The following is a 24,204-nucleotide window of genomic DNA, read 5'->3' on the forward strand; positions in this document are numbered from 1 at the left end:
AAAGAATTAGACTTACAAGTCCAGGAAGCGCACAGAACTCCAAACAAAAGGAATCCAAAGAGGACCACACCAAGACACATCATAATTAAAATGCCAAGAGCAAAAGACAAAGAGAGAATATTAAAAGTAGCAAGAGCAAAGAAGGTAGTTACCTATAAAGGAGCACCTATACGATTGTCAGCTGATTTCTCAACAGAAACCATGCAGGCCAGACGGGAATGGCAAGAAATATTCAAGGTGATGAATAGTAAGAACCTACAGCCAAAGATAATCTATCCAGCAAAGCTATCACTCAGAATCGAAGGTCAGATAAAGAGCTTCACTAATAAAAAAAAAAGCTAAAGGAGTTCACCACCACCAAACCAGAATTATATGAATTGCTGAAGGGGGTTCTTTGGGAAGAGAAAGTAAATAAAGATAAAAATTATGAACAACAAATACGTACATAACTATCAACAAGTGAATCTAAAAACCAAGGGAATTTTAAAAAAATCTGATGAACAATATTAACTGTTAAATATAATAGAATCAGAGGTATGGAGGGTGAGTGAACTGATGATTCTTGGAGAAAAGGGGAGAGGGGGATGTGGGAAGAGACTGAACATAAACTGTGCACCTATGGATGAGGACAATGGGGGGTGGGGATAGGGCAGAGGGTTGGGTGGGAACCTGGTGGAGGAGAGCAATGGGGGGGGAAGGAACATTTGTAATAATATGAACAATAAAAATTTATTTAAAAAAATAAATAAATAAATAATATATAAATAAAAAAAAAATAAAAACCTATTTGAATTAATGATGACATGAAAACTCCCCCACCTGGTGAAAGAAATAGACTTACAAGTCCAGGAAGTACACAGAACTCCAAACAAAATGAATCCAAAGAGGACCACATCAAGACAGGTCATAATTAACATGCCAAGAGAAAAAGACAAAGAGAGAATATTAAAAGCAACAGGAGAAAAACAGTTAATTACCTACAAGGGAGCACCCATAAGATTGTCAGCTGATTTCTCAACAGAAACTATGCAGGCCATATGGGAGTGTCAAGAAATATTCAAAGTGATGAATAGCAAGAAACTATAACCAGGATTATTCTACCCAGCAAAGCTATCATTCAGAATTGAAGGTCAGATAAAGAGCTTCAAAGTCAAGAAAAAGCTAAAGGAATTCATCACCGACAAACCAGTATTGTATGAAATGCTGAAAGGTATTCTTTAAGAAGAAGACTAAGAAGGATGAGGAAGAGGAGGAGGAGGAGGGGGAAGGGAAGAAGAAGAGGAAGACGACATAAAAATTATGAACAACAAATACATATCTGTCAACAAGTGAATCAAAATTCAAGTAAATAAAAAATCTGATGAACAGAATAAACTGGTGAATATAATAGAATCAGGGACATAGAAAGGGAGTGAAATGACAATTATCGGGGGAAAGGGGTGTGGAGGTACAGGAAGAGACTGAACAAAAATCATACACCTATAGATGAGGAGGAGAGTGGGGGGGGGGGGGTAAGGGCAGAGGGTGGGGTGGAAACTGCGTGGAAGAGCTATTGGTGCAAAAAAAGAGGAACAACTGTAATAACCTGAACAATAAAGATTTATTGAAACTTTTAAAATGGTGTCAAACACCTATTAATAATAACTTTAAATGTAAATGGATTAAATACCCCAATATAAAGACATAGGGTAACTCATTGGATAAGGAAATATGACCCATATATCTGCAGTCTACAGGAAAACCACCGCAGAAAAAAAAATGCACATATACTGATGGTTAAGGCAGCGTTTTTCAACCGCTGTTCCGCGGCACACTAGTGTTGCCTGGTGTGCCATAGGTGCAGACAAGAATTTTATAATTTTTCACTATTTTATTTACTTAATATTTCATAATAAAGTAATTATAAAATACTTTCTTTGTGTTTATTTGATTCCTATTCAAGAGAATTACTTTATATATAGTCAATATAGGCACAGAGTTAAATTTTTTAACATTTTCTAATGGTGGTGTGCCTCGTGATTTTTTTCATGAAACAAGTGTGCCTTTGCCCAAAAAAGGTTGAAAAACACTGGGTTAAGGAATGGAAAAAGGTTTTTCAGGTGAATGGAAATGGAAAAAAAAAAAAGCTGAGGTAGCAATACTTGTATCTGACAAATTAGATCTCAAAGTGAAGGACATAAAAAGTGACAAGGAAGGCCTCTTCATGATATTAAAAGGAGCAATCAAACAAGAAGAAATAACTCTTATAAACATATACGCTCCAAATATAGGAACACCCAAACCCATTTAAAAAACAAAAACAAAACAAAACAAAAAAACCTCCTGGAGGATATCAAAGGAGAGACTGATAGCAATACAATCATAGTAGGGGACTTTAACCCCACTATCACCATTTCACAAATCCTCTAAACAAAAAAATGAATAAAGAAACAGCAATCCGAAATGACTCACTAGACCAGATGGAATTGATATCTTCAGAACATTTCACCCCAAAATATACATTTTTCTCAAGTGCACATGTGTCATTTTCAAATATAGACCATATATTGGGTGATAGGCAAAGTATCTTCAAATTAAAGAAGATAGAAATCATATCAAGCATCTTCTCAGACTACAGTGGCATAAAACTAGAAATCAACTACAATTTTAAAAATCAAAAAAAAAAACAACTCATGGAGACTAGATGGCATGCTATTAAACAATGACTAGGTTACCAGATACATCAAAGAAGAAATAAAAAACATCATGGCAACAAATGACAATGAAAATACAACAATCCAAAATCTATCAGACACAGCAGACTCAAGAGGGAAGTTCATAGCTCTACAAGCCTACTGCACAAAACAAGAAACAATGGTAATAAATTACCTAGTCCTACAATTCCAAGAGTTAGAAAGAGAGCAACAAGAAATGTAGCCAGTGTAGCCAAAACCAGTTTAGCATAGTGGATAGAGCATCGGTCTGCAGACTGAAAGGTCCCACATTTGATTCCGGTCAAAGGCATGTACATTGATTGCAGGTACATCCCCAGTGGGGGGGGGGGGGGGTGCAGGAGGCAACTGCTCAATATATCTCTCTCATCAATGTTTCTAGCTCTCTATCTATCTCCTTTCCTCTCTACGAAAATCAATAAAATATATTTTTTAAAAAGAAAAGAAATTTCCAGGGTAAGCAGAAGGAAGGAAATAATAAAGATTGCAGCCAAACTCTATTATAAACAACATAGAGACCAACAAAAATCAATACAAAAGATCAAAAAACCAAGAGCTGGTTCTTTGAAAGGATAAACAAGATTGATGATCCTCTTGCCAGGCTCACCAAGAAGCAAAGAGAGAGGATCCAAGTTAACTATTATAAATCAGAAATGAAAGAAGCGAGATAACAACAGACAACACAGAAACACAAAGGATTTTTCAAAAATACTATAAACAACTCTATTCCAACAAACTGGACAACCTGGAGGAAATGGACATATTCCTAGAAAAATACAACCTTCCAAAATTCAATCAGGAAGATTCGAAACAGCTCAATAGGCCAATAACTATGGAAGAAATTGAAGCAGTCATCAAAAAGCTTCCAGGAAACAAAAGCCCGGGGCCAGATGGCTTCACAAGAAAGTTTTGCTAAACATTCAAGGAAAAACTATAAATCCTATCCTCAGAGTATTCCAAAAAATTCAAGAGGAAGGAACACTTCCAAGCTCATTCCATGAAGCCAGCATCACCCTAATACCAAAACCAGATAAAAACAACACAATGAAAGAGAATTGCAGGCCAGTATCCCTCATGTACATAGATGCCAAAATCCTCAACAAAATTCTAACAAATCAGATTCAGAAGTATATCAGAAAGATCATACAACATGACCAAGTAGGACTTACCTCAGGAATACAAGGATGGTACAATATCAACAAATCAAAAAGCGTGATACATCACATAAACAAATTAAGATAAAATCACATAGTCACAGCAATTGATGCAGAAAAAGCATTTGACAAAATCCAGCACCCTTTCTTGATAAAAACTCACAACAAGGTAAGAATAGAAGGATCATACCTCAACATAATAAAAGCCATATATGACAAACCCACAGCCATTATTATATTCTATGAGCTAAAATTAAAGCCATTTCTCCTAAGAACAGGAACAAGACAGGATGCCCACTCTCACCACTCCTGTTTGACATAGTACTAGTAGTATTAGCCATTGCAATTAGACAAGAAAAAGAAATAAAAGGCATCCAAATTGAAAAAGAAGAAGTAAAACTGTCCTTATTTGCAGTTGACATGATATTGTACATAAAAAAAAATACCCTAAAGACTCCATCAAAAAATTACTAGACTTAATAAATGAATTTGGCAATGTAGCAGGATACAAAATTAATGCCAAGAAATCTATGGCATTTCTATACACCAATAGTGAACTTACAGAAACAGAGACTAAAAAAGCAATCCCATTTACCATCACACCAAAAAATTAAGATACCTTGGAATAAACTTAACTAAGGAGGTAAAAGACCTATACGCAGAAAACTACAAGATACTGAAAAAAGAGATAGAGGAAGACATAAACTGATGGAAGAACATATCATGTTCATGGATTGGTAGAATCAACATCATTAAAATGTCCATACTATCCAAAGCAACCTATAGATTCAATATTCTCCCCATTAAAATACCAATGGCATATTTTATAGACATAGAAAGAACTCTTCAAAAATTCATCTGGAATAAACACCCTGAATATCCATAGAAATCCTGAGAAAGAAGAACAAAGTAGGGGGGATCTCAATAGTACTAGATTTCAAGCTGTACTACAAAGCCACTGTTCTCAAAACAGCCTGGTACTGGCACAAAAACAGACATATAGACCAATGGAATAGAAGAGAGAACCCAGGTATTGACCTAAACCACTATGCTCAATTAATATTTGACAAAGGAGGCATGAACATACAATGGATTCAAGATAGTCTCTTCAATAAATGGTGTTGAGAAAATTGGACAGATACATGCACAAAAATTGAATCTAGACCACCAACTTACACCATACTCAAAATGGATACAGGACATAAACATGGATACAGGACTTAAACATAAGATGGGAAACCATACAAATCCTAGAGGAATCTACAGGCAGAGAAATCTCAGACAAGTGCTGAAGCAATTTCTTCACGATATTGCTCCTAGGGCAATGGAAGCTAAAGAGAAAATAAACAAATCGGACTACATCAAAATAAAAAGCTTTTTTACAGCAAAAAAAAAAAAAAAAAACATCAACCAAACAAGAAAGCCCCCTGTATGGGAGAACATATTTGCAAATGATATCAGTGATAAAAGTTTAATTTCCAGCATCTATAGGCAACTTATACAACTTAATAAAATGAAGATAAATGATCCAATTAAAAAATGGGCACTGGCCCTGAAAAGAATCATTTCAAAAGAAGACAGAAGGAAGGCCAGGAGAAACATGAAAACATGTTCAAAGTCACTAATTATCTGAGAGATGCAAATCAAAACAATACAGTGCCATCTCACACCTGTCAGAATGGCCAACATCAACAAATCAACAAACGACAAGTGTTGGTGAGGATGTGGAGAAAAAGGAAACCTCGTGCACTGCTGGTGGGAATGCAGACTGGTGCTACCACTGTGGAGAACAGTATGGAGTTTCCTCAAAAAACTAAAAATGAAACTCTCATTTTACCCAGTAATCCCACTCCTAGAAATATATCCCAAGAAACTAGAAACACCAATCAGAAAGAATATATGCACCCCTATGTTCATAGCAGCACAATTCACCATAGCTAAGATCTGGAAATAGTCTAAATGCCCAGTAGCAGATGAGTGGATTAGAAAACCATGGTACATCTACACAATGGAATACTAAGCTGCTATAAAAAAGAAGAAATTCTTACCATTTACAGTAGTATGGATGGAACTGGAGAGCATTATGTTAAGTGAAATAAGCCAGGCAATTAAAGAAAAATACCATATTATCTCACTTATTTATGGAAAATAAAGAACATTACAACCTGATGAACCAACAGATACAGAGGCAGTAAAACATCGAACAGACTGTCTAATTATAGCGGGAAGGCTGGGGAATGTTGGAGAGTTGGGGGAAGATATCAACCAAATCACTTGTATGCATGTATATACGCACAACCAATGGACAAAAGACAAATGAGGGGGTGGAATGAGGGCATGTGACAGGGGTTAGGAGAGGCTGGGGGAAGGTCAATGAGGGGGGAATGAGATATATGTATTACTATATGTAATGCTTTAAACAATAATAATTTTAAAAAAAGGCTTAAATCTGCTTAACAGCATTCACCTTTTAATGTGCTTTCCTCCCTCATTTAGCTTCCCCCCTTACCCTAAACAAGCACACCAAACACCTTTTGTCTTTACTTGGAGGTGGACATAATATGGTCCATTTTGGAGAATTACCCAGTTTTTAGGGGTCTCTTCCATGGAAATAAGAGGTATACATTTTATTAAATGTCTGTTCATTTTTCTCCTGTTAATCTATTGTTACAGGGAAGGGGGTCTCAACCAAGAACCTAGAATGGGTAGAAGTAAAATTATTTTCCCTCCCCTACAACACACATACACCACACACACACCCTCTGATTGCTTTAATTTGTGTAACTATTTCCTAACATGTTTTTTGGCCAGGTGTATTACTTTTTTTGGAGATATGACCATCTGTGGCCTTTGTCTATTTTTCAACTGGTATGTTCTCTTTCATATTAAGTTCTAAGAGTTATTTATGTTTTAATAACATTTATTGGAGACTATTTTATATTTATTGCAAATACTTTTCACAGGTTGTAATTGTCTGTCATAGCTCTGCTTATGGTAGTTTTTTTATGTGTGGAAGTTTTTTTTTTATCTTTATGTAATCAGATGTATTTTTCATTTATTTTCTGGCTTCTGGCTTTGGTGTCATGCTTTGAAAATATTTTATAACCCTGAGATTATAAAGAGTCAATTATTGTTTCCTAATTTTATTTTTAAAGTTTCAATCTCTAATATCAAGAAATTGCAACATTGCTAATCCTATTCCCTCTTCCAGAATGGCCTTCTCACCTTTCCTCTTCCAGCTAACTCCTATTTATCTCTCAAACACAAAATTAAGCATCATTTTCTCCAATGAGCCTTTGGTTAAGTCCCCATCCTCTTTCCTCCCGTTAACTCATTCTGCATACCTCTTGCTGAGAAATTACCATTTTATCAGTATAAGGAACTTACAGAGAGAACTTTTCCTCAAGAATGTAGACAAAAAGGAAAGTAAGAGTACCTACTAAGAATTGGGCTTTAAAATCAACATATAAGGGATTAAAATGGTAATAGCTTCATCTTAAAGCCAAAATGGCATTCAGGCTTGATTAAAAAAAAACCAGATCGTAACCTGCTTGAATTATACCTAAAGAAAGACTGAAGATGGTCAACCATTGAGGTATAGAATAGTCACAAATCATACTTGGCAGGTTCCAATTATGAATGGTCCTGTGACCAAAAAAAATGGATCTGATCATAAATTCCTACCTGGGCAGGTCATGGTGTGTAGTTGGGCCCACATATATGACTTCTTTAGTAAAAGTTTTACCTTTGCCTTAAGCAAGCCCTGTCTATTGTTTCTGTGCATCAAAGTTACATACCTTTGAAATGCCTTTTTCAACCTCCTCCTTCTAAAGCTTGACCATCTTCAAGAGAGCACATAATATTGTTAACTATTCTGTAATTCAGACCCCTACCTTGCTTTCTCCCAACTTCATGTAATCTCCCTTAATTTCAAATGGTCTTAATTATAAATGAAAACTGCAAACTATCATTTCTTGGAAGCATTTATCTCAATTTGTTGAGATATTGTTTCTAGGCTCATCCTCTGTTTACCTCAAAGTTTATAAAAATTCACTACAGATTTTGATGTCCTTACATCATCTGTCCAGAGAACCTTAACTCATCACCAAGTTTTCTGATCCCATTGGCAATTTCATCTTTATTAAGAGGATGGAAGTGAATAGTTAGCATGGCTAAGTGGTTAAGTTTATGGGCTATAGAGTCAAGACAGACTTGGGTCCACATGCTGGCTATGACACTTCACAGCACTGTAACCCTGAGCAAGATATTGAAATCATTTTCATCTCTAAAATAGGGATAAAATAGTATCTATGTCTCACAAGGTTTTGGAGAGGATCAAAGGAGATAAAGTACACAAAGCCCTTGGCACAATGCCTAGCACATAGCTAGCACTCAATACAAAGTAGCTATAATTATTCTAATCTCAATAGAAAATCCATCCCTACTGTAAGCTACATCAGCACATATTGAACTTCCAATTCATCTAACTTGACTTATTTTAATTCCATGTTTGCATATTAACGTTCAGATATATTATTTGGCTCCTCTTTTCCAGGTCTTTATGGGAAGAGAATACTTACAACCATTCTCCTCATGTATAAAATGGGGCTCAATTTCCTCATGTGTCAACTGGAGACTAAAATAGTACTACCTCATAGGGTAGATGTAAGGATTAAATGCTTGAAGGATTTAATTTAGTGGATGGCACATTGTAAGGAATAAAATAAGTATGAGCTATTGATAGCATCATCCTTCTTAGAGGCCCTTTCTCTTTTCTCACTGATAATTCCATCCAAGGCCATGATAAATTCTATTTCCTCCACAAACCTTCTCCAAGAACTTCAGATAACAACTCTCTTGTTTTCTAATGCCCTATAGAACTCATTGGGTACTTAGATTTTATTTAATTTTGGACATTAAATGGTTCTCTAATGTTGCGCACAGTGTTACAATAGATTGAGAGCTAGAATTTGATTATCAATCTTTTCCTCCTGGCAAATCTTAAATTGGCATTGGTGAACCACTGAACAAAGTCCAGTCATTTGTAGAGTGTAGAGTGATCAGGGTCCTCAACAATGTACCCTTCCCCAAACACCGGCAGCCTTACCAGTTTTATCACTCACGATGCCTCAGGTTTTGACCCTGAACCTCAGTTTCTACATTCTAATAGTGCTTGCCTCCAATATCATTAACCTCAACTGTGTTCCAGATACCAAATGTTTTCTAGATATTTCCATCTGGATTGCACTCAGGTACCTCATACCAAACATCCCTAAATCTGAACTTGCCATTTTCGTTCCCTAGCCTCTTCCTTCTCTAACTGCTCCTTCAAAAAGTGGGAGAGAAGGGACAGCTCTTGTAACAATAGAAATCCAAATGTTAAAGGTAAAAAGAATGAGGGAAACAAAATCAACATTAAGTAAATACTATAGCAATAACTGTTGCAGGTAAGAATCATTGATATCCTGAATAGTAAGGACAATCTTATCATTTTTGCATGCAAGATGCTTGTTAATTGCAATGGCAAAATAGTAACTTGATAGTGGGGATATTTGACCAACACCATCTTACCCAAGTGACCAAGGTTAACAACACAGTAATAAGGCATATCATCATGTGCCCCTGGAAACTAGGTACCAAGAAGGGTACAACATCATTTTCTGTGGTATTTTTACCCAAATCAAATGAAAAAATACATCAGGTTAGTCCAAATTAGTGACATTTTACAAAGTAACTGACAAGATAATGAAAGACAGAGAAATTTTCATGGATGAAGAAGATTAAGGAGACATGACAACACCCTGGCAGGGTGGCTCAGTTGGTTGGAGTGTCTTCCCAGACACCAAAAGGTCATCGATTTGATTCCAACTCAGAATACATACCTAGTTTGCGGTTTCTATCCTTTGTCAGCTCATGAAAAGGAAGACCACTGATTGATGTTTCTCTCTCCTCCCTTCTCTTTCTAAAATCAATAAAAAACATACCCTCAGGTGAGGATTAAAAAAAAACAAAAAACAACAACACATGGCAACTAAATGCAGTATGGGATACTGGATTGGATCCTGGAACAGAAAAAAGGGCATTTGTAGACGAGATGGGGCGCGTTCAGGGTGGTATGGCCGTAGACAAAAAGGGTATTTGTAGAAAAACTAATGAAGTCAAAATAAAGCATATAGTTTCGCCCATAATATCAATGCTAATTTCTGTTTTAATAATTTGAGCATGGTTATTCAAGATGTTTACATTAGGGGAAGCTGACTGAAGAGTATATGGAAATTCTCTGTAATATCTTTACAACTCTTCTGTAAATTAAAAAAGTACTGTTATCAAATCATTGGCCTATCTTTAAACTCAGGGCTATCTTGGATGACTCCTCTATCACAGCCCCCATGTATAGTCAGTCCCCAAGTCCTGTCATTTTGAAACTTTAACCTTTTGAATATATCTAAAATCCATCCTCATTATCTTTTCCTAGTTCAGTCCCTATCATTTTCTTTAAAAAATTGATTTTAGAGAGAGATGAAGAAAGAGGGGGAAGAGGAAGGGAGGGAGGGAAAGAGAGAGAAAGAGAAAGAGAGAGACAGAGAGAGAGAGAGAGAGAGAGAGAGAGAGAGCGAGCGAGAGGAAGAAAGAAACAAACAAACACACACACACCAGGAATGGAAATTCCCAGTGCCCTGACAGGGAATTGAACTGGTAACCTTTTGGTGGATAGGAGGATGCTCAACTAACTGAGCCACACCAGCCAGGGCCCTATCAATATCTCCCCTTCTTCACTCTAGCTCACTCAGTATAGGTTCCTAGTTTTAAAATAGTTTTCTGATCATGTTATGCTCTTCATTAAAAAGTTTCAAATGACAGATTTAACACAATCCCTATAAGAATCTTAGTTGACTTCTTTGTAGAAACTGACAAACTAATTCTAAAATCCATATGGAATTGCAAGGTACCCCAAATAGCCAAAAAAAAAAAAAAAAAAAAAAAAAAAAAAAAAAAAAAAAAGAGAGAGAGAGAGAGAGAGAGAGAGAGAGAGAGAGACCCAACACTATCTGATTTTAAAAATTCTTACAAAGCAACAGTAATAAAGTGTGGTACTGTCATAAGGATAGACATATAGGCTAATGGAAGAGAACTCAAAGTCCAAAAATAATCCCTCACAACAGATTTTCAAGGTGTCAAGGCCATTCAATGGGGAAATAGTCTCTACAACAAATAGTGCTTGAAAAACTAGATTTCCGCCGAAACCGGTTAGGCTCAGTGTTAAGAGCGTCGGTCTGCGGACTGAAAGGTCCAGGTTCGATTCCAGTCAGGGGCATGTACGCTGGTTGCGGGCACATCCCCAGTAGGGGGTGTGCAAGAGGCAGCTGATCAGTGTTTCTCTCTCATCGACGTTTCTAGCTCTCTATCTCTCTCCCTTCCTCTCTGTAAAAAATCAATAAAATATATTTTATTTTTTTAAAATATATTTTATTGATTTTTGTACAGAGAGGAAGGGAGAGATAGAGAGTTAGAAACATTGATGAGAGAGAGTCATCGATCAGCCGCCTCTCGCACACCCCCTACTGGGGATGTGCCCGCAACCAAGGTACATGCCCTTGACCGGAATCGAACCCGGGTCCCTTCAGTCCCCAAGGCGACACTCTATTCATTGAGCCAAACCGGTCTCGGCAATAAAATATTTTTTTTTAAAAAAAACAAAAAAAAACTAGATTTCCACATGCATAAGAATGAACTTTGGACCTCTATCTTACAACCATATACAAAATTAACTCAAAATCAAAGACTTAAATATAAAAACAAAAATTATAACACTCTCAAAAGTAAACATAATGGTAAATCTCCAGATTTGGCAATGGATTCTTAGATATAACACCAAAAATGGAAGCAACAAAAGAAAAAAATAGGTAAACTGAGTTTCATAAAAATAAAATATTCTATACTTAAATGAACACTATCAAGAATGTGTAAAGACAACCCAAAGGACAAGAGAAATTTTTAAAAATCCTATTTCTGATAAGGGTCTAGTATCCAGAATGCATAACTAGTTCTTAAAACTCAACAATAAAAGGACAAATAATCCAATTAAAAAGCAGACTAAGAATTTGAATAGAATTTCTCCAAAGAAGATAAACAAATGAATGGCCAATATGCATATGAAAAGATGCTCAATATCATTAAACATTTGGAAAATGCAAATCAAATCCACAGTGAGATACAACTACACACACACAAGCAAGGCAAAAATAAAAAAGACAATCACAGGTGTTTATGATGCTATGGAGAAACTGGAAACTTCATAAAATGATGCTGCAATATTGGAAAATAGTATGGGAGTTCCTTGAAGGGAGGAACATAGAGTTATCATATGACCACCAATTTCATATATGTTAATGTGTATCTCCAAGAGAAATGTCCACATAAAAACCTATACACGGATGCCAATAGTAGAATTATTCATAATACCCAGAAGGTGGAAAAAATCCAAATATTCATCACTAAACGAATGAATAAATAAAATGTGGTATGTCTATACAATGGAGTACTACTTGGCCAAAAAAATCAATGAAGTACTGACACATACTACAACGTGGGTGAATCTTAAAAACATTATACTTAACTAGAGGGCTGGTGCATGAAATTCGTGCATGGGGGGCTGTGTCCCTCAGTTCAGCCTGCACCCTCTCCAATCTGGGACTCCTCTACCTGGTAGATACCTGGTAGGAACAGGCCTAAACAAGCAGTCAGACATACCTCTCACAATCCAGGACTGCTGGCTCCCAACTGCTTGCCTGCCTGCCTTCCTGCCTTCCTGATTGCCCCTAACCGCTTCTGCCTGCAAGCCTCATCACCCCCTAACCACTCCGCTGCCAGCCTGATTGATGCCTAACTACTCTCCTGCCAGCCTGATTGCCCCTAACTACCCTCCCCTACCCGCCTGGTCCCCCCAACTGCTCTCCCCTGCAGGTCTGGATCCACCCAACTTTCCTTCCCTGCAAGCCTGGTTGCCCCAATTTCCCTCCTCTGCAGGCCTGGTCACCCTGCAGGCTTGATTGCCCCCAACTGCCCTCCCTTGCTGGCCTGGTCCCTTCCCAACTGCCCTCCCCTGCTGGGCATCTTATGTGTTGGAATGATGGTCAATTTGCATATTACTCTTTTATTAGATAGGACAGAGGCCTGGTGCACGGGTTTGCCCTGAAGGGTGTCCCGGATCAGGGTGGGGGTTCCTTTGGTGTGTGGGTCGGCCTGGGCAAGAGCTTGTGGTGGTTTTCAGGCCGGCCATGCCCCCCGGCGACCCAAGCAGAGGCCTTGCTATCTGGCATTTATTTATCTTCTATAATGAAACTTTGTAGCCTTGAGCGGAGGCCAGGGCAGGCCAGCACAGGCAGAAAGCTTGGCTTCCTCCATCACTGGGGAAACCCGAGCTTCCTGCTTACTCCGTGGCTGCAGCCATTTTTGTTGGGATTTATGTATCGTCTATAATTAAACTTTGTAGTCTTGAGTAGAGGCCAAGGCAGGCCAGGAAGCTTGGCTTCCTCCATCGCCGGGGGAAACCCAAGCCTCCTGCTCTCTTCAGCTCCATGGCTAACACCATTTTTGTTGGGATTTATTTATCCTAAATAATTGAATCTTTGTAGCCTTGAGTGGAGTCCAGGGCCGGCCAGGGTGTGCGGGAAGCTTGGCTTTCTCCATTGCCGGGGAAACTCAAGCCTCCTGCTTGCTCCATGGCAGCAGCCATCTTGGTTGGGTTAATTTGCATACTTGTTCCTGATTAGCTGGTGGGTATTGCCTGTGGGGGTAGCTGAGGTATGGTCAATTTGCATATTACCCTTTTATTAGATAGAATGAAAGAAACGAGTCAAAATATATCATATATTATTATATACTGCATCTGTATGAAATGTCCAGATTAGGCAAATCTATAGAGATAGAAAGTAGATTAGTCAATGGTTTAGAGCTAGGAAATAGGGGAAGAACAGGTGGGGGAGTGATAGCTAAATGGTATGGAGCTTCTTTTAGAGGTGATGACAATATTGACTGTGGTGATGGCTACACATACCTGTCAATATACTAACAACCATTAATTTAAACACTTTAAAGAGGAGAATAGCCAAAACCGGTTTGGCTCAGTGGTGGAGCGTTAGTCTGTGGAATGAAAGGTCTCAGGTTCGATTCCGGTCAAGGGCATATACATTGGTTGCAGGCACATCCCCGGTAGGGGGTGTGCAGGAGGCAGCTGGTCGATGTTTCTCTCTCATCGATGTTTCTAGCTCTCTATCCCTCTCTCCTCCCCTCTGTAAAAAATCAATAAAATATATTTTTTTAAATAAATAAAAAATAAAAATTTTTTAAAAAGAGAATAGTCCTGAGTTATATATCTATAAACTATTTTTCAAAAGTTTAAAGGCTCTTAATGCTTATTGAACAAAGTTCAAACTCCTTAACCCAATTCCCTTCCCTCACCCATCATCATTTGAGCCCCTATCCAAAATTACTGTTCAGTAATTTTTCACGACCTTTTCTATAAAAAAAAAAAAAAGAATTATTCACCATTATCTATATGCCCCATGCAGTTTTCCATCTTTGTCTTTCCTCTCGCTATTCCCTTCCCCTGGAACTCTCTCCTTATAGCTTATTTTTACATTTTTATATTTTTATATCCTGCTGCTCTCACAAGGCCCAGTTCAAATGCTCCCTCCTATGAAAATCCTTCCATATTCTTCAACCTTCATATAATAGAGGCTCAAAAGTTATTTACTGAAAGAATGAAAATAAGTAGTCTTCCCATATGATGGTTGCTGCTGCCAGAGGATAGTCCTCTTAAATCCATAACTTCCCTTTTTCTTACCTAGTCACAACAGCTCCCTGCTTCAGCCCCATTATAAAGTCCTTGAAAATGGTTCCAAATTGCGATTCTGTACCTTTCCTAAAATTCTTCCCTTGAGAGAGAGACACCAAGATGGCGGCATAGGGTAGACACCCGAATGCAGCCTACCACAACAAATTTGAATTTAGAACTGAAAAACAGGGGAGGCATTGCCCTGAAGCACCGGAAGGCTAGCTGAGAGGAGGCTCTGCCATCTGGGAAGGAGAGAGAAGGCACGCTGAACCTCAGGAACTGTGAAGGTACGGAGAACTGTGTGCGCGAAAAGGCGCTGGCTTACTCCTGGCGCACGGAGAGGAAGGGCAGGACCGAGTTTGCTGCTGGCGGACTCCAGGAGCGCGGAGAGGGCGGGCTGGGCTAAGTTCGCTACTGGTTTACTCCCGGTGCGCGGAGAGGGCAGACAGCTAACGCGCAACTGGCTTTCTTGTTCGAGAGGAAAACAGAATCACCCTATTGCTCTGATAGACGGCCCCAGACTGGGAGAGGCCAGACTGTCAGGCAGTGGGCAGAGATCTCTCAGAGGTGTGTGAAGCCAGAGGCCATTATTGCGGGACTTGGGGAGGAGCCCAAGGGAAAACAGTTTGTCTGCACCAACCCGAGACTCCGCCCTACTTGTGGCTGAGCACAGAAGCTCTCCCAGAGGCTGGCTTTCTCTAAGGAGGGACTGGCAGGAACCCAAAGCTTGTTTGTGCCTTTACCAAAGAGGTGCGCGCCCTGCAACCAATCTTCCGAAACTCTCAGAGAACAGGTCTTTTCTAAGGCGAGACTGACAGGGAACCAAACTTGTCTGCGCCACCCCGAGACCCTGCCCTATCCAAGCAGAGTACAGAAGCCCTCCTAGCTGAGACTCTGCTGATCCTCACAGCCAATTGGTTTGGAGATCAAAGCTTCCCAGTGATACCAACAATAAGCAAGGCTTAACAACAAGACTGCACACACAGCCCACAAAGAGCTACACCAAGACTGTCCACCGCAGGTAACTGGGAAGGCTGTGCTACTGGGCTCTACCAGAACACCTAGCACACAAAACTATTCCATCAAATCAGGGAAACAACTAAAATGCAGACAAGAGAAAGGAGACAAAGGAAGGAGATGGAGGAAAAGAAAAGAATGGACATTGAGTTCAAAACTACAGTTATAAGGTTATTCAACAATATCCTAAAAAAGGCCGATAAAATAAATGAGACCTATGAGGATATGAAAAGGGAGCAACTAGAAATAATAAGGGATCAACAAGAAATGAAGAAAACATTGTCTGAAATAAAAAATATTATACAAAGTCCTAAAAACAGACTGGAAGATCGCAAGAATCAAGACAAAGATTTAGAACACAAAGAGCCAGAGGACACTCCTCTGCAGAAGGGAGAAGATAAGAGAATCCAGAAAGTTGAAGATAGTGTAAGAAACCTCTGGGACAATTTCAAGCGAAACAACATCAGAATTATGGGGATTCCAGAAGAGAGAGAACAAGATACCGAAAGAGTACTAGAAGAAATAGTGACAGAAAACTTCCCCCACCTGGGGAAAGAAATAGACTTACAAGTCCAGGAAGCCCGCAGAACCCCAAACAAAAGGAATCCAAGGAGGACCACACCAAGACATATCATAATTAAAATTCCAAGAGCAAAAGACAAAGAGAGAATATTAAAAGCAGCAAGAGAAAAGCAGGTAGTGACCTATAAAGGAGCACCCATAAGATTGTCAGCTGATTTCTCAACAGAAACCATGCAGGCCAGACGGGAATGGCAAGAAATATTCAAAGTGATGAATAACAAGAACCTACAGCCAAAAATAATCTACCCAGCAAAGATATCACTCAGAATCAAAGGACAGATAAAGAGCTTCACAAATAAAAAAAAGGTAAAAGAGTTCATCACCACCAAACCAGAATTATATGAATTGCTGAAGGAGGTTATTTAGGAAGAGGAAGAAGATAAAGATAAAAATTATGATCAACAAATACGTAGCTATCAACAAGTGAATCTAAAAACCAAGGGAATTTAAAAATCTGATGAACAATATTAACTGGTGAATATAATAGAATCAGAGGTATGGAAGGGGCGTGGACTGACAATTCTCGGCGAAAAGGGGAGTGAGGGTGCGGGAAGAGACTGAACAAAAACTGTGCACCTATGGATGAGGACAATGGGGAATGGGGAAAGGACAGAGGGTGGGGTGGGAACCTGGTGGAGGGGAGCAATTGAGGGGGGGAAGAGGATCACATTTGTAATAATCTGAACAATAAAGATTTATTTAAAAAAAAATTCTTCCCTTGATGAACAAAGTACTGACATTATATTATGCCAGGGCTGCCAAGTATAGTTGTGTAGGTTGTGCACTGCACAACCCTAGTGGCGCCATTCAATTATAGTCTATGTGAATGGCACACACTCCTAGGGTTGTGCAGTGCATAGCTGTTCATGGCAGCCCAGCTTGGAAACATCAGTAGAATTTGGAAATAAAGCAAAAAAAATGCCAGGAGTGAAAGAATTGCTAGAATTGTATTTCTGTTGAGAAGTGGGTATATTCCAAATTTTATTAAGAAGATCAAAAAGAAATTCAGGAGAATAACATGATCATAGCAATCAGTTTTTGCATGGAATTAGAAAGCAGGAGCATCCCTTGGAAAAAAATTTTCATTGATGTTTTTCCAGCAGTGAAGAGAGAAAAGGATACACATTCTGGTCTATAGAAAGGTGTGATGGATCTACATGCTCTCTCTCATCAGACCTTTCAACTCCATTAGATTCTCATTTTGAGTTATCAAACAAACCCTTGTTTAATTTGGCTTCAAAAATATTGATATCTTGCTGATAGACACAAGTTTTACATATTTATACAGGCCTCTCTCCCATCATCATTTTATTCATCCACCTTCTGATTTATTAAGAAGTCTTTTATAAGATTGAGGAGTGTAAAAACCAATGGGTAAAGTGGAAAAATTAGGCTCTGAACCCATAGCCAAGTTGCAGAATTAGGACCCATATCAACTCCATCAAGGCAGATACCCTCTAAAGTCAGCCAGAGCAGCCATTCAGCAAGCCCATTTACCCCAAATACAGCAGTAATGCAGGACTTCAAAATGGGAAACCATACTGGCTGCAAAGACAGGTGAGCTGTAGTAGAGTCTGAGTATATACCAGACATTGGGGTTATGCCTTCTTTTGTCTCTACTACAGTTCAGCTCAGCCTCCAATTTTCATATTTGCTCTACCTGGCATATTTCATTCTACTTTTACCTCCTCCAGAGATTTCCTGTATAAACCACCCAAATTGATCATTCCTTTCTTGAATTCCATTTGTACTTAGTTGTACTAGATACATATTCCTTCATTAGCCTACTATTTATTATTAATACTGTTAAATTTATTAACAGTAATAATAATAATAATAATAATGGCAGCAACTATTCTTTATTGACCACTTTACTATATTCAGCATCTTAGGTGTAGTATTTCATGTGTGCCTTATGAGGTAAGTAATATTTCCCCATCTCACCCCTCCCGTTTATATATGAGGAAATCAATCTAAGAAAAGTTTAAGTAACTTGCCTAAGGTCCTACAAGTAAAACATAAGTGAAAGTCAGTCCTTCTACCCAGAATTGATTCCAGAGATTGTGTTTATAGCCAACTATCTTTTGTCTCTCCTATATGATAATTTGTCTTTTGAGGAGTTTCCTTTGCCTCCACTACCCATAGTGTCTAAAACACTGTCAGACACAGAAAAGTTTCCCAGGAAACATGTACAAGTGTGACTCTGCTCTCTGGCCAGAGCCCAGTGAGAAGGAAATAGGGACAGAGTACAGAGAGGCTCAACCTTTCAGGGAGCCACAGGAGTCCTCCTCCTCTGACCCATTTACAAGAGGATCAAGCTGATGCCTTGACCTCAAACCCAGAAAAAAATATTGAGAACAGGATGACCTGGTTATCTTAAAAGTCTTCCAGACAGCCCTAAAGGAACAGAGCCTAGGCCAACCAATGGGAGGGATGAATGGTATCCAGTTCCCTGCAAGAGAGGGGCCAACTGTGTCATGGTCACAACCATGTAAGCCAGCAAATGTTTACAGGGCTCTGCCACTGAGAAGCCATGTGACTCTGGTCAAGGCTGTGGGGAGGAAGAGAGGGTGATAGGAGTATTTTTAAAGAATGGGGGGGTTATACCTCTGCAAGCCTCAGTTTTCTCATATTTAAAAATGGGAATAAGAATACTTACCACTTACAGTGCTCCCAAGTTATAAAAAATGAATATAATAAAAGTACCTATCACCCCATACCTGCATTAGTTTGTCCTTGCTTGGGTTGAACATAGAAAGATACAGAATATCATTGCTTTCTACAAGAAGTTCACAGTCTGTCCGACAAAGGTCTTCTGATGTAGAGTACTGCTAGACTCTGTCAGCCAATGATAGATTACACTAACTCTTAGCAGGGCATTTTGTCAGATGAAAATTCTGGTGGGAAAGAAGGTAACTGCTGGCAAGAATAAAGGTTGAGGGTTATGTTTCTGCTTCCAATATCCCACTTCTATATTAGCAAATTGGGGAAGGAGACTCTATCAGCCACTATTTTAGAAGTATTGCATGTGAACTAGGTATGTTATTTTCCTTCACAACATTCATCAACATTTCTCTCTTTCTAGTACTTTTGTTAAATGTCAATCTTCCCTACTAGACTGCAAGCTCTTGGAGGCAGTGGCTGTGTCCTGGTCTTTATTGTAGATCCAGAAGCTAAGTGTTTGGACAATACAAGATGCTCACCAGATATTTATTGATTAAATAAATGAAACAAACTTGGTTACCTAATCAAAAGCAATTTAAAATATGCAAGCCTTGGTTATGCATAGAGTGCCTCCTAAAATTTCCAAGAAACTGGTAATGGAGATTTGTTTTTGGGGAGCAGTAATAGTAGAGTAGGATTCAGGGATTGGAGGGAATCATACATGCTATTTTATTCCTTTCAAATTGCTTGAGTTTTTAAATAACAACCAATCAAACAAACATAAACAACAGCCAATCAAACATAAAAGTTAAAACATGCTTATAATGTTTATCTCTAGGAGTAAGATTTCTAGAGAACTTTTATTTGTAATGTTTCAGGTTTGGGTCATGAGCGTGTAGTGCTTTTATGATAGAAAAACATGATAACAAGGCAATTTCACAAAGAATGGAAATTGGTGCCTAACTCTGCTAACCGCCTGGATTATGGGAATAGAACCAATTATAAATTAGGGCAGGTTCAAAAATCCGGAAAGCTCTGGCTAAACTGTACTGGGGAATGTGCCACTGCTGTTCCTCCCCACAGACAAGCTCTTTCTTCACACAGCTAGGAAGATTTAGTTTAATCCCTGAGACTGCCTCAAACCACTATTACAGCCTAGATGTCAAGCCAGCTGGATAGCTGGATATTTTTTTGAAGGGAAGGTGTTTCTTTTGTATATGATAATAATGACAGGAAGGTGACAGGGAGACTCTTAACTCTTCAAACTTTATTGGTCTCATCTTCTAGGCAAGAAAAACTAGAGTACGGAAAAGTTGATCATATAATATTTACCTCACCTGTCTCAAACAGCCCAGAATATAACTGTTTGGCTTTGGTGCTAAAAATCAATGGTTTTAAATGCTGAACACACATTAGAATCACCTAGGTGGTTTACTTAAAATACTAATCCTGGGGCCTACTTGTCAAGATCCTGATTTAACTACTCAGGTTTGGGGCCTGGGCAACAGCATTTTAGAGTTTCCAAGATGATTTCACTGTACAGCCTGATTTGAAAACCACACTTCTACCTACTGCTGAATAGCCCTGGTCCTTATTGTAAATCCAGAAGCTAACACAGTATTCTCAGAGAAAGAGCACTCAGTCCCTATTTTTAAAACTCTTCTTTAAGCAGTATATTCCCCTCAAAAAAGGCAGGCCAAAGAAGTCTGTAACCAAGACAACAATCTAGCAGCACAAAGAGATAGGTCTCTGTGATTTGAAACCAAAGGAAACAGAAGAGAAAAAGTAGAGAAGTCGGAAAGCAGACACTGAAAAATGGACAGGAAACCAGAGAATAATGGCATGATGTCTGAGAGTGCCTGGGTGTCATCACATCCAACTCCTGGCTCCATCTTCCAAACTGAGTACCTTGACACAGATGCTCTAAAGATGGAAAGCAACCCTGAATTATGAAATTAAACCATTAAAAACATCCTTTCATCTTCTTAATTAATCTTCTGAGGGGGTGGAGAATGGGAATGTCTGCTGTTGTGGAGGTTACAAACCACTTTTTTCCTCCAAGCCCTCTCTCAGTTCACACCTCCACCTGTACATATAGCAAAACAGAATGAAAACAAAATGTGAAATCCACATGTGCTTGGAATATGCTCTGACCCTGGAGCTAAAGTTTTGTTCCCAACCAGAGAAGCACTAAGATGGATGAAAGAGCTGGGGACACTGTAAATTGAAAGCTACGGAGTTGGCCTTTTGTCCTCTTTTTCAGGCAGGAGCTATTCTGGAAAATAGACATCAAAAGGAAAATTCAGCCTACAATGAGCTGAAATTGGACACAATGTGATGAGGCATAAATGAAAAAAATAATAATAAAAGAAGAGGGGGAGAAAGCAACAAGGAAAATGGGTCTTTCCTTACTAGAAGGGCTCTTTCCTAAAAACTGTACTTTCCACACTTGGTTCACTCCAGGAAGCTCTGCATTGTACCTAGAAGCAAAACACTTTTTACCATACATTATGAGGAAAAATCAAGGCAGATGCAAATGATCCAGAATTTGGTGGTTTGGGAGAGGGAAGGAAATACATAACTTTAAGAACAGCCACTCTAGGCTCATTCTATTCCCCTCAGTACAGACAGGCAGCCAAGAGATTATTCAGAGTGACATTGAAGGGGCACACATTGATGAAGCTAATTATTGGTAGTTTGAGGAAATACAAAGCCACACATTATTTTTATTAAAGGAACACAATAAATGATGCTTTCCTTTATTATTATGATATTGGCCGACCAGTCTCTGAGAATTTTGGGTGGCCCACTGGAAGGATGCTTGGCTCTCATAAGCCTTTGAAATTGACGTATGGGCTTACAATCTCTTTAATTAGCTACCTGCTGGCCCTTTTCCTCACCACAAGGACAAACAACGAGGCTGATGTGAGACTTCTGCAGTGTGTTCTAATGGAAAGCAGGTGGAGAAACAAGCCATGCTATCCTTTCCAGTCAGCCACATACATACCTTCCACAAGAATCCAACTCTGGGTCACAGGCTTACACTTACAAAAGTACTGCTTTCCCTTCATTTCCAAGGACCAACAAATCAGCCTTTCTCCTAAATGCCTTTGAATTTTACTTATGTGACCCATTATGTTGAGTCCTCTAATTCAGTCCTGTGGAAGATTCTATTCTGAACAAAAGAAACCCACAAGAGTCCAAACAAGACCTGCAAATAATATTAAGCACCAGGTATTCAAGGTACAATGTAATCCTATATAATAAAAGGGTAATATGTAAATTGACCAAATAGTGAAATGATCAAAACACCTGCGGCCCCTCATCTTGGCTAGCTCTGTCCATGGCCCCTCGCCTCAGCTGGCCCGCCCCCAATAGCCCCCATCAGGGTGGGCCAGCTGGACTCCACCAGTGCAAAGAATTTGTGCACCAGGCCTCCAGATTTTAATAGTGGAAAAAGAGCTAAGCAGAATGGCCTAACAGTTTCTCCTAGCTCTATACGAACTACAAAAAACTAACAACATCATCACTTATAAAACCACATGCATACCAATTAACTGATCCATGATGTTAAAAAAAAATCACACTAGCAGTGATTTCAGCAAATTACATAATCAAGAAATACCCACTGAGCTTTCAATCATGTTCTAAACTCTCTACAGATATGGAGTCCTAGAATAATGAAAAGCCATCTATTATGTCTCAATTCTGTAAGCAGTGTCCCCTTAGCTCCAGGCCTAGCATTAATGAACCAAATCTAAACTAAAGAATGTGCTTTCTGTCTAGCTGGTTTGCCTCAGTGGATAGAGCGTTGGTCTGTGGACTGAAGGATCCCTGGTTTGATTCCAGCCAAGGGCACATGCTGAGTTGCAGGCTCAATCCCCCCCAGTAGGAGGCGTGCAGGAGACAACCAGTCAATGATTCTCATCATTCATGTTTCTCTCTAAATATACCTCTCCCTTCTTCTTTGAAATCAATAAAAATATATATTTTAAAAAGAATATGCTTTCTGCATTGCTTCACCTTCCTATATTCCCCAATCCATCACCAATAGTGCCCCAAGCCAATTGATTTGAGACTTCCTTAATACCATGGAAGGATAAGGTGCCTCAATGTATACAGATTTTATTAATGAAAAAGTATACCTCTGGAAGAAGTTACAATGGCCTATGAGTCAGAACCCTAGATTCTAATCCCAGGACACCTGCTAACTAAAGTATGGACTTGGGCAAAAAAACTTCCCTCTCTGAATGTTAGAGCCCACATCTGAAAAACAGGGTTTGGACCAGATTGGTACTTCTCAGCATGGTTTAGCAGCCCAAGGGTATCATCAGGCGAAAGCTGAGGCAAGTGAATAATTATGAATAATAAATTACTGAAATTTACATTATCTGCATATATATTTATTTGTACACTAGTGTCCTGGTGCATGAATTCATGCACATTGAAAGGAAATTAAAGAAATGTTTTAATATTGCTATTCGCCCTTTCTCTATAATAGAAATGTCAACCAAATTAATGATCAACAATGACAGATCGAAACACATGCTTGTGATTGGCACCAGTGAGAGCTTTATTTATATTGTGCATGCACGAGTCAACTTAGCCTTTTATATATATAGAATAAGTTTGCTTAATTAGACCTGCTTTCTGATTTAGCTAAACTTTTTTCAGCCCAGTGAAGCACACCGACTTCTCTTTCAGATAATTGTCAGCAACACAGCAATAAATATCAACACAAAGCAGATTATTATTGTAGGTCACACAGGGACAACAAAGGGTAAAATATTTAACTGCAGCAGTGTTTGACTATATTATGCACAGTGAGAAAACCTGAAGTCATTTTCAAAGTCCACCATTTCTTACTTATTTTCATTTGGGTCAAGTTTCTAAGCTTTCTTAATCTCTGTTTTCCAGTTAATGAAAAGAAAACAGGATTCCTTTCTACCTACTCCAGGACAGGACTTCTGTGAGGATCAAATGAGACGAGGCACGGGAAAACACTTCACAGACATTTGGTTACAGTGTGAAATGTTTGTACTTGGATATAAAGCGAGTTGTGTTCCTGGGCTGAAGAAACTCTAAGGAGGCTAGTCACTAGGGGGAGGAAGCTGGGCATTGCTACATAACGTCATTACCCAGATGGACACTTAGCATATTAGCTTTATATATATATATATATAACTAGAGACCTGGTACATGAAATTCATGCATAGGGGGAGGGGGGTTCCCTCTCAGC

The 24,204-nt window shown here is 38.8% G+C and overlaps 1 protein-coding gene across 9 annotated transcripts in view; it reads right to left on the minus strand.

Moving 5' to 3' along the window:
- The window catches only part of TMEM164 (transmembrane protein 164), a 245,680-nt gene that overhangs the window by 158,200 nt on the left and 63,276 nt on the right, over positions 1 to 24,204 (minus strand). The window contains exon 1 of one of the 9 annotated variants that reach the window (XM_036454489.2): positions 2,671 to 2,674. The exons of the other annotated variants lie outside the window; for them this stretch is intronic. Within the exon in view, the coding sequence (XP_036310382.1) occupies positions 2,671 to 2,674 (4 nt within the window). Of the gene's footprint in view, positions 1 to 2,670; positions 2,675 to 24,204 lie in introns of those variants that run through there. 9 annotated transcript variants of the gene reach the window in all.

Source organism: Pipistrellus kuhlii, unplaced genomic scaffold (assembly GCF_014108245.1).
Source record: "Pipistrellus kuhlii isolate mPipKuh1 unplaced genomic scaffold, mPipKuh1.p scaffold_m20_p_29, whole genome shotgun sequence".
Lineage (NCBI taxonomy): Eukaryota > Metazoa > Chordata > Mammalia > Chiroptera > Vespertilionidae > Pipistrellus > Pipistrellus kuhlii.